This window comes from Cynoglossus semilaevis, chromosome 1 (assembly GCF_000523025.1).
Source record: "Cynoglossus semilaevis isolate Cse_v1.0 chromosome 1, Cse_v1.0, whole genome shotgun sequence".
Classification (NCBI taxonomy): Eukaryota; Metazoa; Chordata; class Actinopteri; order Pleuronectiformes; family Cynoglossidae; genus Cynoglossus; species Cynoglossus semilaevis.
In genome coordinates, this window is record NC_024307.1 from 16,604,951 (window position 1) to 16,621,375 (window position 16,425).

The 16,425-nt window shown below is 41.2% G+C and overlaps 2 protein-coding genes and 1 long non-coding RNA gene across 5 annotated transcripts; all 3 read left to right on the forward strand.

Moving 5' to 3' along the window:
- Positions 1-609: 609 nt before the first annotated feature.
- On the forward strand, positions 610-6,876 carry dact1 (dishevelled-binding antagonist of beta-catenin 1). The gene is made up of 4 exons (XM_008314425.3): positions 610-2,111; positions 2,572-2,686; positions 2,766-2,864; positions 3,169-6,876. Exons 1-4 carry the CDS (start codon positions 1,962-1,964, stop codon positions 4,815-4,817), a joined length of 2,013 nt encoding a protein of 670 aa, XP_008312647.1. The 5' UTR covers positions 610-1,961; the 3' UTR covers positions 4,818-6,876.
- An 87-nt stretch (positions 6,877-6,963) lies between these two features.
- On the forward strand, positions 6,964-10,353 carry LOC112487148 (uncharacterized). The gene is made up of 3 exons (XR_003049956.1): positions 6,964-8,288; positions 9,529-9,811; positions 9,894-10,353. It is a non-coding gene; the product is annotated as an uncharacterized LOC112487148 (long non-coding RNA).
- A 1,668-nt stretch (positions 10,354-12,021) lies between these two features.
- On the forward strand, positions 12,022-16,228 carry lgals3b (lectin, galactoside binding soluble 3b). Of its 3 annotated transcripts, XM_008314398.3 has the most exons (8): positions 12,032-12,165; positions 14,144-14,165; positions 14,767-14,878; positions 14,968-14,997; positions 15,083-15,261; positions 15,355-15,443; positions 15,562-15,730; positions 15,971-16,228. In XM_008314398.3, exons 2-8 carry the CDS (start codon positions 14,160-14,162, stop codon positions 16,127-16,129), a joined length of 744 nt encoding a protein of 247 aa, XP_008312620.1. In that variant the 5' UTR covers positions 12,032-12,165; positions 14,144-14,159; the 3' UTR covers positions 16,130-16,228. The 3 variants fall into 3 exon arrangements, with proteins under 3 accessions (XP_008312634.1, XP_008312620.1, XP_008312626.1); XM_008314412.3 differs by lacking the exon at positions 14,144-14,165 and having other exon boundaries at positions 12,022-12,165; XM_008314404.3 differs by lacking the exon at positions 14,968-14,997.
- Positions 16,229-16,425: the final 197 nt, after the last annotated feature.

A 16,425-nucleotide genomic window follows, 5' to 3' on the forward strand; every position in this document is an offset into this window, starting at 1 on the left:
TGAAGAGGAGGAATGGCCTGGAAACAGGAAGTTGTTGTTTGGGGCAGAGGGGGACGGAGGTATAAAAATGAATATAGCACCTTTGTCAGACTCCTCCTCCTGCAGCGATGTTTTTTAATTAGTGTATTCATATTTAGTAATCAATTATGAAGCTGACCCAGTTGATCATTGTTTATATGATAGTTGATCAATTTTATCGCTTTACAGTGTCAGTCACTAGTCATGATCGTAACTTTTTTAAACCTGATGACATTTTAAAAATCTGCTCTAGGGGGCGTGTCTACAGTCTGACATGCTGTCTTACAGACACATTCTGTTTTTTTTGTTTGTGTAAATAAATATTTATAATGATGGAATTATTATTTGTGTTTAAAAAAAGAGGATGTTTCTATCGCAATTTTAAATCTACATTTGTGTCAAACATCTGCTTTTTGTCAATTCAGCAGCATCTGCAGGAGAAACACATTATTGATATTATTTGTTTTTCTCTGACAGTCACAGTGAGCAAAATAGTGACGAAACACTTGAGAAAAACAGGATCAAACATAAACAACAGCATAAAAATAATAATAGCAAAGGCTTTTTATTACTGACAAGAACAGAAAAGTTCACAGATAAAGATCAACCTTATAGAGTTGGGCCAGAATTTGTTAAAGTTCAGAAAAAATGAAGATGACTTTTATATATGAATTTATATGTGAGTTTGCGTGTGTGTGCATGTACAAACTCTAGTTTTCGTCTGTGCTCCGAGCGTCTTGTTGGTACTGAGCCATGAGTGTGAAAACACTCACTCTTTGTCACCAGTGTGTGTGAGCTGATGTCAGCACTCACTCTGAAAACATGTCTGGTGAAGCAGAACACACACACACACACACACACACACACACGTGAATGAAACACATACAGAAGAGTGTGCTGCTTATCAGCAGAACATGAGATTAGCACTCAGAGAGATGACGATCAAAACCTGACTGTTGTGATGGAGGTTGTTGTTTTTAGGGAAAAAAGAATAGCAGAAAGAAAAAAACTAAGTTGGAAGTTCAGAAAGATCAGAATTTGAGTACAGAATTTTTAATTATACAGACAGATTGACGTAACATGGAGGACATTAGGGCCTGAAGGATGACACGGGTGACAGAGTGGTTATGACGGTCGTCATTAAGTTGTCTGAAATATATACTGTCTGACAGGAAACGAATTGTTTTTCTTTTCAAAATGAAACACCTAATCCTGTATTATCAGAGACACAGTGAACTAAGAATTATTCTTTTTAATTCATATACAACATAGAGAGATTGCGAACTAACGATGCTATAAGCGTAAACATAGAAGATTAGAGACAGGTTTTTGTAGACCAATGCTGACAAAGTACAATACTGTAATTTATGTTTCACATACTGTATGTATTTTAAGATAAGGTTAGTTGATGTTGGTATATGAGTGGCCTCTAGGCTTTGATCAAATACAATACAGGAAATAAGACTCATTCTCACGATTTAAGGCATCATTGAAAACTTAATGCTAAAATATTTTCTCATGAAGAAAAATCACTTCATTCTTCAAAGCAGTACAATTTAATCAATTGGATGTGAAGCCAAGGTTTATTTTGAAATTCTCTGTCGGAAATGAACGCGTAGAATATCAGATTAACATGACTGTGGTGTTGGCATGCACACACACGGGGCGTGGTCAGTAGTGGTCAGTGTTGGACGGAGTTTCAGCAGCAGGAGACCCTTCCTCTTCACCCGTCTCCTATCACTGCATGCTGGGATTGATCTGCTCACCTCTTGCCTTCATGTCCAAGTGTGTTCTGGTCCTGCAGCAGCTCAGAGGAAGCGCTCTCTGGCTCTCGAGCTCTTTACCGACCCGGATTATTATTATAACTGATCCGGCCAAGAGTCACGTGATGCGGCTGAAGTCTCCGGCGCTTGGCTCCTGTCAACGGAACTGAGGAGAAGGCAATGCCGCAGAGTGCCGCCTGCAGGCGGGACTCTGATGCGCTGGTGTCCGCTCTCTTGGAGTTGGAGCTCCGGCGGCAACGGCAGCAGCATCGGGTCCAGGCCGCACTGAGGGAAGAAGAGGAGGAGAAGGAGGACCACAGTCCCCTGCTGGTAGGTCCAGGTCATGAACCCTGACCCCGGTCTGCACCCAAGATTACCCCGCGCAGTGATTGCTGTTTAATCGATCAGTTATTCTAATGTTAATGACGCAGAATAATTCGGTGACAATGTTGGAGTAAAGAAACGGTGACAAGGTTATTGATGAGTTATTGATTGATCGGACGATGATCGGTTCGTTAATGAGATTGTACATCGGTTTATTGATCAGTTGTATAAAATCTCATGGAATTGTTTTTCCTTAGTCTCGTGAGGTTGTTTCCTGCGAAGAAAAGGACATTTCACAAATAAAACAATAATAAAACAATAATGTACAGACATGATGTGCACCATACACAGGACACGTGTTACCCTTTTTTTTTTCAGGAACTGCAAATTGAGTATTGACCAATTAAGTAGTTTTAATTTTACAGTTAATTTAATGTTTTAAATAAATGAACTTTTTCTTTTGTAGACTTGTCTCAGCAGCACAGGCTCCACCTTCCTGTTTCAGCTGCAGGAACTAGAACGTCAGATTAGCAACCTGCGTCTGGACGCCAGTTTTGAAACAGAAAGCCGACCCAGTTCAGGTACTGGTTTACTGTGATAATATAATGTTTGAATAGCTGTGCGTCTGGGATGATATAATTTAACCCTTGTGTCTCTCAGGTTTTTATGAGCTGAGCGACGTCTCTCTCTCGAACTCCTCGAACTCCGTCTTCAGTGAATGTTCGGTACTAGATGCAGAAGGACACCGTCTCTTCACAGGTGAGAAACTCTGAAACAGGATTTCATCTTCCTGTTTCATAGTTCGTCTTTAATTATATGTGGGTGTGTCTCAGGGTTTTTGGAGTGAATCCCCAAGGTCACATGATCATGACAGTTTGCGAGATCTCGCTCAGGGTTTTTGGAGTGAATCCCCAAGAGATCTCAGTTATAAACTGTGGCATAAAATGTGGAACAGATTATGTTTTGGTGTAACTCATCTCAGTACTTCCTGTTGTTCCCTGACATCAGTTCCTGTGTTAATTAGCTGTTGGCTCACGTGACTTCCTCTCCTCACTCTTCTTAGATGACGTCATCAGCTGTTTGGACTGTGGTCTTCGAAATGACTTATCTTCTACGATTTGTCGCTCGCTCTCTGCTCCTACTCCTCCAGCTCTGAGTGATTCACCATCCAATGGTGAGTCAAACAGGTACCAGAGCCCGCTACACGCCTGGGCAGTCAATCAGACTTCAGGTCACAGATGTCCAGTCAGCGACGAGCCCTCCTCACTCCCTTTGGTACATCAGTGCCTGCCCTTGAGTCAGGGTTCTCCAGGACCACGGTCCTTCCCCCAAACTCTGTGTCAAAAACGCCTGGACATTTATATCATCAGCCTGTTGCAGCGCAAATCTCCACCCACGAGGAGCAGCTGCCCCAGAACCAGCATCAGCGCAGAGGCATCAAAGAATGCCCTGCGGCAGGCCGGTCTCTGTGCATGGCAGGTTTGTGGTCCTTCCCCAAAATACAACCAGACTACACCTGTCAGGCAGAAGATTTCTGCAGAGCAAACTCAGAACGGTACCAGTGGCAGAAATGTCCATGACGTGAGTGACCTGGCTCAGGTCCAGAAGAGTACTCTTTTTAACAAGGACAAACAAACGACCCAGACCCTGCTTCAGTCCTGCCCCCAGTCCATCACCACGCTGCTCTGTCCTAAAAGTGACTCCTCTCACCTTGAGACGAAGCAACCATGTTTCCCTCCTCTGCAGACGTCTGTTGAGCCTCCACCGATTGTCAAAACACAATCAGCGCTTTTGGCAAACAGCTTGGTGCATCTACAAGGCAACTCAGGTAAACCTCCATTACCAGGGCGGTATTATGAGGAAGGTCAAGAAGGTCAAAGATTGAAGAGAAGCTCTAAATATGTTTCCACCCAGCGGCACAGCAGGAAGAATGTCAAAAATGTCAAGAGGAAGAACGTAGCCACAAAGAAGACAAGTGGACAGTGTGATCATGAAAGAAAAGATGAAGTTCACCACAGCTTTGCCTCTAAAAAACCCCAGGCACTTGATGACAAAGGTTCTGCTCACCATCACCCTGTCACACCCTCCTCCTCCAGAACCAAACAGCGCCTTGTATCTGTCCCTGAAGGTTGTGTCCAGGAGAGACACACATCCAAACCCCACCGTCATCATCTCCATCGTCAGGTGCGTGAGTCGCCTGCTGTTGTTGCCAAACCTAAACATAAATGTAAAGATTATCGACAATTACGCGTCTACACTGGGATTCCCAATGATGTGGCGTTCAGGGAGGCTCAGCAGCAGAGAAACAAGAAATCCACGTGTGTGCCAAAAAGCCCGTATGCGTACGTCACAGGAAGTGACTCAGAATACTCTGCTGAATGTGCATCGCTCTTTCACTCCACTGTTGCAGACTCCAGTGAGGACGAGGTGTCCAACTTCACAGAGAACAGATTAGGAGACAGCGAGTCCAGCGTGAGCGATAGCACCACCTGCAGTGATACTGAGGTGAACACAGAGAGCGGAGCTGGCTGTGATACAACTGCAACCAGAAAACAGAGGGGCCAGTTGCGGGCAGCAAAGACCAAGGAGACAGGACAGGATGTGTCCTCGACTCGGACAAAGTCCTTTGTCAGGATTAAAGCGTCTCACAATTTAAAGAGGAAAATCTTGAGGCACAGATCTGGTCCATTCACACTCATGACCACCATGTGAGTGAACTTGTTTCCACAGCTCTCCAAATGATACGTCTAAAACTGGACCTGCAGTTTCCCTGGACTTGAGTGAGGTCAATATTTCTCCGATTTTAGTCTTAGATGTTACTATTAGCTCCAAGCAGTGTAAGCTTGGAGCTAGTACTGAGCAGACTGTTCTTCTGGACCTAACACTAAACTGTCTACACTTCAAGTGCTAATGCTAAACCTAACCTGCTACTTTGTGAGTATTGTGCTAAGCTAACTACTCTCTAAGCTGATTACTTTCCAAAAGTTAATGGTAAACCTACTACTAAGCCCTTCACTTCTGTGGTTTTATGCTTAGCCTAGCTTAGCTGCAGGTTTTTGTTTCAACCTATTCAGAACACACTGACTGACCAATCAGCTGTCTGAAGACTGAGCAGTTGATTAAAAGAGCCAAGTCAGGTGTGCTGCTGCTTGGTTGGAACAAACCTGCAGCCACAGCTAGCCCACCCTGCTCTACCCTCTTTGTGGCTCATTTAAAGCTTCCTACTCTCTTTTGGCTAATTATTAGTCAATTACTCTCTAGGTGCTAATACTCCACCCACTCTTTTTCTACTATCCCTATTGCTACATTGATTATTTCCTTAAACTCATGTAAAGCTAACTGCTTTCCCACTGGTGATTTACCTGATGATTTGTGGTTTATCTTGTGATACATCACTGAATGGGCTTTTAATACAACCGTGGCTGATTATGAACCTAATTTTTCGGCTGTGACTGTTTCTTTGACCTTGTGTCACACTGCCTCCTTAAAGCTGAAGAATGTCAAATGTTTTACATGTGTGGGAGCTTCCACAGGCCTCACATATCTGTAATCATTTATGTTGTTTTTGAGAGTCACTTAAACTTAATTCTCTGTCTCCTGATGTCTAACAGAGCATTGCTTTAGCTGCGTCTGTCCCTACTATAACTTGAATGAGCAGTGAGTTTAAAACTTTTAGTTCATCTGTCCCATCATGCCTAGGTCATGAATGCACACTGGCTTAAATGTTCGCCTGTGTAGCACCTGTACACTAGCGGTAATCTTAGTGTGTACATGATCGATTTCCAGACTGCAACTTTAATAAGGATGATATTGTCAGGAGTTTGAATGTTTTGAATGTTTGTGGAACACCATTAACCTTACTTGGTTAGTAATGTTTAACCACATTTGCCTGTAAACAAACTTATGATCTGTTTAAAGGACTGTCTGACATTATTTACATTTTTAGGTGCAAGGTGAAATTAAATCCATGTGCAGTGAAAGCAGCACAATTACATGTTGTTTTTATAGTAATGTTTTAGCCAAACCATCAGTACTACTGCTACTGCTGCTGCTGCTGCTGCTGCTGCTGCTGCTGCTGCTCTAGTGACTATGGTATGCTGTTGTTACAGGTAGCAAAACAAGTGTTATATTCTGCACTTCTATTATTTTAATTTATTTAGTTGCACAAACTACATACAGTAGCATTAGCTGCCATAACATCAACTGCTAATGAACTACTAGCTTCATTTTAGGAGAAAAGAAAACATTTCATAAACTGGTACAGTGTCTACATTTCACCGAGGGTGTGTGGAAATAAGTCTTGAGCAGCAGAGGCTTTCAGTGTGAGAAGTCTGTGAATTGTGTTTTGCAAACACATTAGCACTTTAGCTATAAGACAAGTATTGTCTAGTGTTCATAATTTGTGTGTTGGGGACTTTATTAGCTTTCAACAGCTATTTCTGGTCTGCGTTTTATAGTTTTTGCTAAGCTAAACACTGCACTTAGCGCTGCATATAGTCATGTGATGAACGTTACTAGAGTGTTTCAAATTTTGTGATTTTTTTTTCATATCCCTCGTTTTGAGAAGAAGTGACATGTTACCTTTCAATGCTGACCCTAATTTAAACCAAAGTAAAAAGAAAAAAAAAGGTTTTTTTTGTAAATGATTGTGAATGCTGGTAATTGTTGACTCTTACTTTAACTTTTATTGTGTGTGTTTGTAATGTTTTTCTGTTGCTTTATTATTTTTCTCTTCAATAAAGTCAACATGGGGTTTTTCACTATTCTGGTTTCTCTGAATCTAAAATACCAAATAGTGAAACCGTAAATACGTAAAACTATAAAAACTCTACCCAAGTAACTAATAAGACAATGAGGCAAGCTAAATTCAATGAACCATCATGGCTAACAGATGGAGCTACGTGTCAGCACCAGAAATGGTTAATGGGTATAGCTGGAAGAAATGGTCAACAGATGTAGCCAGCGGTTGACCATTTGCTAACAAACTGGTGTTGTAACAGACAAGGCCAGAATGAAGAGGGAAGTCATTTAAGATGCTAGTTAACCTAGCACCCTATACAGTAGTAAGAACAGCAATTATTAACAATCCCAGTTGACGGTTGCAATCTTTAAGCTATAGTAAACATGAAAACACGAGGGAATAACCAATGATGACAGCTAAACAGACAAGATTTCAGTGGATGAATCTCAGTGAGAAACCCAACACCAAAGTGCTACAACATGTCTACATGTCTATAAAGGACAACTGTTGTCTATATCGTCAGCTTTGAGTCCCGCTGACTGTCAACCATGGTCGGAGACTGTCTTAGTGACTAACAAATGTGGCTAATAGACGTAGCTAGCAAACAGGGGTTGTACATTTAGCTGCCCAAGGTAAATAGGCGAACAGCTCTTAGGTAATGTTGTCTTGTTTCTCTTTAATTCATGACTGTTTTCTTTGTGTTATTATCATTGTTATCTCCTTTAATTACTGTACCAGTGTTACATGTTTCACCTCTTACGTCTCCACTGTGTTTGTGTGAACGCCCCCTGCAGTTTTAAAATGGAGCCTGAGGCCACAAATCAGTGTGATCACAAATCATTGCATCTGCCCGCAGTTGCACACACATACACACATATACACAAACACATTAAATGTAACCTTACATGTGCAGTTGCGCATGTGTGTAGGTCAGTGCTGTTATAGCGTCACCATGATGAATATTAAGTGAACTGTCACAGTGATTAATGAGTGTCCTCCACTGGACTCTGTGTATGTGTGTGTGTGTGTGTGTGTTCATTCTGTGTCCACCCCTTCCACATTGCAGCTACATCTAGCTACAGCCTTCAAAATGAGACACTACCAATGTTACTCTTTGTAGCCAGATCTGTGAGCAATGTCTGTTAAATATGGTTAAATAAGTACCGTTTTCATTTGGAATCCCTGCAGTCATTGTGAATGGGTTACTCAGAGTGTGCACTGGTGTGTCCATCTGTACTGTTTTGCCCTCTGACAGTGTCTTCTCTTTCTCCTTCCATCCTCAGGTTGTTTCAGCCTTTGATGCAGTAAATGTTTATGAGTTCAAAATAGAACCAGGAGCTGGCAGCTGTGACAAAACAATGGTCAACATTCGGTGTGAACACACTTATCGCTTCATGTCGAGGACAGGTACTCTACACCGTCCAAAAACACCTTGATTTCAGGTCAGTTATTCACTCTTAATTGACCTTAGGTACATTTGTTAGTTTGAATGGTTGTCTCTATAGCCCACACTGTGATAGCCTGAAGAACTACTGTACTGTATGTAGGGTGTAGCTCTGCTGGGATGGACCGCAGCCCCAGTACTGATGAACAGGAATAAAAATGTAAAAATGAGTTATCACCTGTTTTGTGATGATATATATATATATATATATATATATATATATAAAAACGCTCATCTTGTAGCAGCCTAACCCATCCTGCTCATGTCTGGTTACAGAATCCTCCTGTATGTTTATAAACACTAACATCAAATCTCTTATGTAGAAGAGTATTAGTCATGTCTGGTATCCACATCTGTTTACCTCATTCAACTGCTCTGGATAGGAAATGTGCAACATTTATGGCGCTATAAAAAAATGTGGCTCAAAGATTTAATTTAGGGGAGTGAGAGACAGCACACACACACACACACACACACACACACACGTATCAGCTCGGGGGGAACAGAGGTATAAATCACTGCAGTTTTACAGGAAACACTGGAAAAACACCTTGACTGTCCTTAAACACACACACACACACACACACACAGCAGCTGTGATATAAACCTACAGCAGGTCACGCTGCTACAAGCAGGACAAGAACAGAAACTGTTCCAGTTATTTTGAGGAGAACCCTCAGAGACTCTGAGATGGTTCTAGATTTGGGACATAATACGATGGTGAACCTTCAACAGCAGCACCTTCAGGAAGTCCTGGATTCTTCCACTGCATCAACAAGATCCACGATTAGTTTTTCACCTTAGATTTTCATTTCTGTTTTTTACTGCTTCATGACCTTACTGTCGTCATGGAAACACTAAAGGACGAGAAGAAATCCTTTACACATTCGCACAGTGGCTGCAGGCTGCACCTCACACACTCGCCCACGCCGCCGCCCACACATTGCCTCAAACTGTATGCTTTCAAGGTTTGTGAGAAACTGATGTTGAGACCTACAAGAATAGTCAAGGTCTTCAGCTTCACTGTTCACAGCTCATTTCTATGAGGACAGTGATTTGTTCTCTCTTTGGTTCACCTTTATATTTAAAAAAACATCATTACACTTTGACATGTTATTTTGACTGTGATTTTAATGTTCAATTATTACTATGCCTTTGAAAAACAATTTTTTGAAAAATACTTAAAAGCTAAGGTTTAATAACAAAATTGAACTCATCTCAATGCATTTAATTGAAAGACAGACAAAGATTTAGGAACGACAGCCAATGGAGGCCCCACAGTGCTGACTCCTCATCTGCCTGAGGACTTCATCAATAAGTGGTCACTGGATCATCAGCTGCTTCACATTTGACCTGCAGGTCAGGGGTCAGTCAATATTGAAGAACTGGAGATGAGAGCATTCAGCATCACACTGGTGCAATGACCAGAGGAACCTGCTCACTCCACCCCAGAGACCGTGTAAAGAACACAAAAAAACCAAAAACATTTCATATCAAAGCCCTGTGGTGTGGCTGATCATGGTGAGTTCAAATGTAAGGCTTTTATTGGTGTTTCTTTAGGCTGCAGGCTTATCCTGACCCTTTGTCTTTGTTTTTATTTTAGATATGCTGACACTTTCTGGAATGCACCACTGCCACCTTCTGGTAAGAATGAAAGGGAAAAAGAGAAAACACGTAATATTATTGTATGGAAAAACACTTATATCTTTGAAGTCACTGCTTGTCCACAGACCTGGAAGAGTGAGTGGTTTGTAAGCTTCAGTTTTCTGTTACTCTAACCAATATCTAACAATGAGGCGAGCCGGTTCCATATAAGACAGACTTGAGATGAGTTTTCTGTTCGGCCACTAGAATCTATTTTTGCTCTTTTTCCCCACTGGCAGCTATAATCTCGCTGAGCGCCCCCTGCTGCCGCACAGTGTAGAGTAACATTCAAAATATGTCTCAGTAATGCAGACACATACTGAGTAATTTTATTGCAGCTGTCTGTCAGAGGTCAGCTGTGGATGTCTTATGTGACATTTGGCCCAGACAGAGTTACAGCAGAACCTGAACTGACTCCAGATCAGCTAATAAATATATCTTCCCTCTCTCTCTCTTTCCAAACGAATGCATTGAGAGTTGTTCTTTGTAAAGAATATACATATATAATTGAACTGGAGGAGGCGTGAAATGGGTAAACATCCAATTAGTCAACATTTTTATTGTTGGTTCATTTTAAAGGATAGTTCTGGACATTTTCAACACTTAGTGCTGTTCTCCAAGGTCAAAGAGAATTGACTGTTAGAAAAAGATAGAGCACTTGGTCAAACACTTGTTCCGAGATGTTTGGGATGTGGCCAATGTCTCCTTGCAACCTTCAGTGGGGTATAGCAGTAGAGGAGAATGAATGCATAAATACCAGAGTTATAATTCCAAAGGTTATTTTAATCAGTGTGCCATCTTCAATAGCGTTGAGAAGTTCTGTTGTTATTTTATCTTTTAATATTATATCACCATGTGCTGCGCTGTGTATGTTTTTAACTCTCAAAAATGAACACTTTCAAAATCAGAGAAAAGTTAAAACATTTAATTTTTTAAATTAAAAACACCACTACAGAAGAATTTCAACTTTAGTTTAGTGTGTAGAGAAATATAGCTGCATTTTCATAAATAAAGATTTCACATTTGTCTTAAACGGTTTGACTTTCTTTGTTCATTTGTATTTCAGCTTAAATATTTAAATGCTAAAGATGTGAATGACCAACCCACGCAGATCACATTCAAGGTTTGCAGCCTGTTTTTTTCTTGGAACTTGGAACAGCTCCACAGCGCCTCCTGCTGTCACTCAGCTCCAAAGGCGGCTCTGATAACTACTGCGCAATTTCAATGTTTGCAAAATGAAGTGGCACATATTGTCCAGCAGAGGACAGAAAAACACACTCACACAACCACACCCAGTCAGTACAAAACACGAACATTATTGTGTGACTATGAATCATCATAAGGAATTTCTTTAAAGCTGACGAAGGGTGTGTGTGTGTGTGTGTGTGTGTGTGTTTACGCTTGGTGAGGGTTCCAATCTGGTGGTGATATTCACTGGGTCGTATAAACTTTATACAGAGGAACCACACATGGTTATCTCGCTGTCGCTCGCTCTCTCTCTTTCTCTCTCTCTCTCACACACTCACACGCACACACGCGCGCGCAAACAAACACGCGTACACTCTGTCGCTTCAATCTGAAAAGTAAAGTTTATTTTAAAGTAAAACAAACCCACAGCTTCATCAATATCAAACCGGTCTGCTGGTCTATTGCTGCCCCCTGTCGTAAGTTTGGTTTACTGAGCAAAATCTATATATGGAATTTAAAATCCCCAAACCACAGAATAACACGGTGGGACACGCTGATGGAGGCAGCAGTGGATCAACGACTCTAGTGTGCTGAAGGGAAAAAAAAATCACAGATTTTCTCTGTGGACCTCTGTGTGGAGGAGTGAAATTCGTAACAACCTGGAAAATGTTAAAAAAAAGGAGGATGCTTAAACTGTGGTTAAAGCCACAGGCACAGTTTTTAGTTGTTATGGACTGAAGTAGACACAAGTTTTAGCAACGTAATCTTTGTTTACCAATAATCTGGTTTCCATGGCAATGACAAATGCAGTTTTTAATAATCCTGGAAGGATCTTGAAGAGAGTGGAAAAATGTATGAGCAAAACAAATGGTGATTCACATGGAAACGACACTCCCCTCTCTCCCTGTGGTTGGGTTCCTGTGTGTGTTCCTCTATGTGTGTTTGTGCTGGGTGTGGTCTTCCATGTGAGCAGGGTGAGGCTCAGAAATTTAAACGGTCTCTTCAAGTCAGGCAGTGTGAGTCTGCAGCTCAGGTGAACACAGGTATGTACTCCCTCTGTCTCCCCCATAGCTGTCCTCCTAAAGACTCCTTCTTGTCTCCCCGTGTCGGTCCTCCTCATGTCTCCTTCATGTCTACTCTGTGTCTCTTGTCCTCACATCTTTTTTTAATGTTTTTTTTTTTTGTCTTTTCATATCTCCTCTCCGTTCTTCTTCTCAACATCCTCTCTGTGATTTTAATCCCTCCCTCACCTCCTCATATGTCTTCTTTTTGTTCAACTGTTTTTGTAGCTTCTTAAAGAGACAGTTCAGGTTTTTTAGACAATTCACTTTTGCCTTGTCCTCAGCAATAACATCTATGTTAAGTGTGTAATGTAACATATATATTAATATATATTTATATAGATATATAGTTATAAATATGTGTTCAATGCTTATTGTTGCTGTTAGAAAACTTTAGAAAACAAACATTTTGAACAGGAAATTGATAGCAAGTTATTTGAGTTGTTGATTCTTTTCTGCCTCCACAGCAAAGTGCAAAAGTGTTATTTTGTGATGTCACAGCATCAGATATCTTTTATCTGGAGTTGTCTGTCACAAAATTACCACCCAGGGCAGCAGTCAGTCCAGCATCTGCTGAGTCCATTTGAGCTGCAACTGATTTCTTATTGACATTGGTGCCAAAGAAACACATATGTTCATGTAAACATGGGTTATTGATTATTATAAAATAATAATAGAAGCTCTAGAGTTGCTTTGGTAAAAGTCAGATGCTAAAGGTCAGGCAGCTGGGGTGTGTTTGACTCTTTTGTTTCACAGTTAATCAGTTATTGTAAAGAGCTGTACTCAACTGATGGACTTTGCTCTCTTTCACTTTATCTGAAAATATACATTTGCTTTAATCAATCATCAATAATCAGGCCTGAGGCTCACTCCAACATCTGTGTGGAAAAGGTGGGTTTGTTTTCAACACCTGATTGTCTACAATAAGAAGTAAACTGACCAGTTGGATCGCACACAAAAATGTATGCATGTGTGTGTCCTGTTTAACTGCTTTGTATAATAAGTCAGGTGACAATGACTCAGTTAGGAAATATCACTAACATAACAGAAATATAACATTTAATATAACAACATAATATGTTCTTTAATGAATTATTGTTCACAGACAAATGGCCTATGTTTCTCTTCCTACCCAGCTGGGGTTGCTATGGATGTGGTTCATATGTCCTAGTCCATGGGTTGAGCTGAAGCATATGTCTTTATTAATATATTTATCAATATAGTCAAAATGAGAACAAGAAGAAGTAGATTCAGCTTTCAAGGCCAGAAGTTTCTCAGTCTGTGTAGGAAGTTAAGCTCGTGACAAACACATCTAAGCTGTTGGGTAATCACTGAAGTGATGCTGCACTCTCTTGTTCCTCGTGCCTGATATAAAAACTGGAAGAATTTAATAACAGCCTATTTTCACACATAACACAATAAATTTAATTAAAAAAGAGAGAATGACAGCGTGTACAATCCAGTGTGATCCTATGTAATTATGTCATATAACTCTACTGTGTGTGAGTGTATTTGTATTCTACATATTTTTCACTGTTTTTAATTTTCCACTCTTGACTGTCTTGGTCTACAGTCAGACATCTGTCCTACATACAGCAAAGAATTATGTAATACTAGATAGACACTGCTGTCTCTGACTAGTTTTTCTAGTTTTTTGGCAGAGGCCCAGTCGAAGCTGACTATGGGAAAAATATAGCTGAGATGTGATCCATAATCTAAATACTAGGTATGGACCACGTCATTTTTTGTTGTATGTAGTCCAATAGTGTTTCTTAAACTTGGCCACAAGAGCTTTTCTGCTCCTTATGTTTTTTCACTGAATAAGAATAAGAGGAATGTGGTGATGAGGGGCAGGTTCTGGGGTCAGGGTAGGGTCTTGGGCCTTTTTTCGTTTTCATGAATGTTGCTCTTCCTGTTGGGACTTGTTCTGTTGCTCTTAAATCTTCTCTCTGTGTTTCAGATCTCAGATCACCTTCATGGATGTAAGTCTCATGTCCTTGGTTTCAAACGCCGTAATAATGAGGACGTTCAGGTTAAAGTGAAACAAACAAACAAACAAACATACACTTAGAGCTGATGGTACTGCGTGAACCTCTTTCCACTAGAACTGGCCGGAGACTACGGGGGGGGTTACAGGCTCTCTCAGGCTTTAAGTAGAAACTGAAAAGAAAAGTATGTAAGCCACTTACCAAAACTAGCCTTGAGGGACACTAGTGCTGGTCTACTGCTGCCTGATTGTCCAAAGAAATTTGAAAAGAAGGAACATCTACAGATGGATATATATACATTATGTATCATGTGATGTAAAATCATAGACTTTGTTGTGTTAGGATTATTTTTCAGTATCCTGTTTGTGTATGCTGTCCCCCAATGTGTGTGTGTTTGTGTCTGTGTCTGTCTTAAACAAACACCCTCATTCCAAACATTCTTTTTAACACACCCATAAAACAAGTCTCCTGCACTACTTCTTGGGACAGCTTGGACATTTCTTGTGTCCCTGTTTTGTCTCAGTCTTTAATGAAAGACAGCATTTCCTGATGGACAGTGGAGGACGTGCATTGACTCCTTCATCTGTTTCTGCAGCTCTCTGACGCCCTCGAAGACTGGCCATCTGGTGGTAACCAATCAACAGGCAGCGGCATGTGGTCTGGAAACAACCCCAACCCCAACCCCAACCCCAACCCCACCTGGCCAGGTCTGGTTGATTTAGTCGTTCACACGGTAATAATGAGGTCACATAGTGGTGATGAAGTCAGAATAATGTTTGTGTTCTCTTGCCCACAGGTCAACCTGCATCCAACCCCACCTGGCCAGGTATGGTTACTGCAGCCCTACTCTAGTGTTAAGGTCACATGGCTGAAATATTGTCACATCAATTTCTGCATATGTTTGCCAACAGGTCAACCTCAGCCCAACCCAACATGGCCTGGACAGCCATCTGCAGGTGGACCCACATGGCCTGGAGGACAACCCACCCAACCTTCCTGGCCCTCTCCTCAACCAACATCAGGAGGAGGTTGGCCAAGTCCCGCTCCTGGACCCACGCCGGCTCCCCCATCTGCACCTCAGAGAAGTCTGGTGAGCGTGACACACAGACAGACAGACATTACACACACACAGACAGACACATAAAGAAAAACTGAACAATTTCCTTTTGTTCTTTGTGCACAGAGTGTCCCGTACTATCATCAGCTTCAGAATGGAGTTCATGACAAAATGTTGATCACCATTGTTGGAACTGTCAACCCCAATCCACAAAAGTAAATGATGGGACTGGGGTTTGGGAGGTCAGGGGAATGTGGGTCGAATGTCATTGAAAATCATGTTAAATATGGTTGGATGACTGTTGGATGATGGTCTTCTATTTCTGTTTTTCAGGATCACAGTGGACCTGAACGCTGGTCATGACTTTGCCTTTCACTTTAACCCTCGTTTTAATGAGGATGGCCATAAGGTGATCGTCAGGAACAGCTGCATCGGAGACAAGTGGGGAAAAGAAGAGAGAGAGATCTCCAACTTTCCCTTCGTACCTGGTCAGAGATTTGAGGTATGGTATTTGTCTCATCTTCATTTTCAAATACATTTCGGTCCGGCAGCTAGGGGGCGTGTTTGATGCTTTTGTTTCACGGTGAGTCAGTTATTGTAAAGAGCTTTTGTCCCTGAACAAAATAGGGGGAAGTGAATGTAGGGTTTCAGTTTAATTTATTCTGTTCCGTCTGCAGATGTGGATTGTTTTGCATAAGGCTGGCAGAATAAACAGACTTGTTTTCTATTTTTTCTGACGTAGATGAAGATCTTGTGCACCAACACAGAGTATCGAGTGGCTGTAAACAACTCTCACATTGTGGAGTACAAACACCGCCTTCCTAACCTCAGGGCCATCAACAGGCTTTCCATCTACAATGATGTCACACTGCACGATGTGCAAGTGACAAGATTACCATGAAGGCTTCTACCCAGCATGAAGAGGAGACATATAGCCAAACTATAAAGATTAATGTCTCTATGCTCTTGAATATTCCAATAAAGTGCCTGTGATGCTGCTGCTGTTCTGTCTCTGCCTTTGACAACATCTAAAAATATCAAAATGACAAGAGTAGCATTAAGAATGTAGTAATTAAAAACAATTTATTATAATTTGCTCGTAGAGTTTGTTATTTGAATGTTTATGTGAGTCAACTTTTGCTAACCTGAAATAAAATAATGCTATACAAATAATTAGGTTAAATAAATATAAATAAC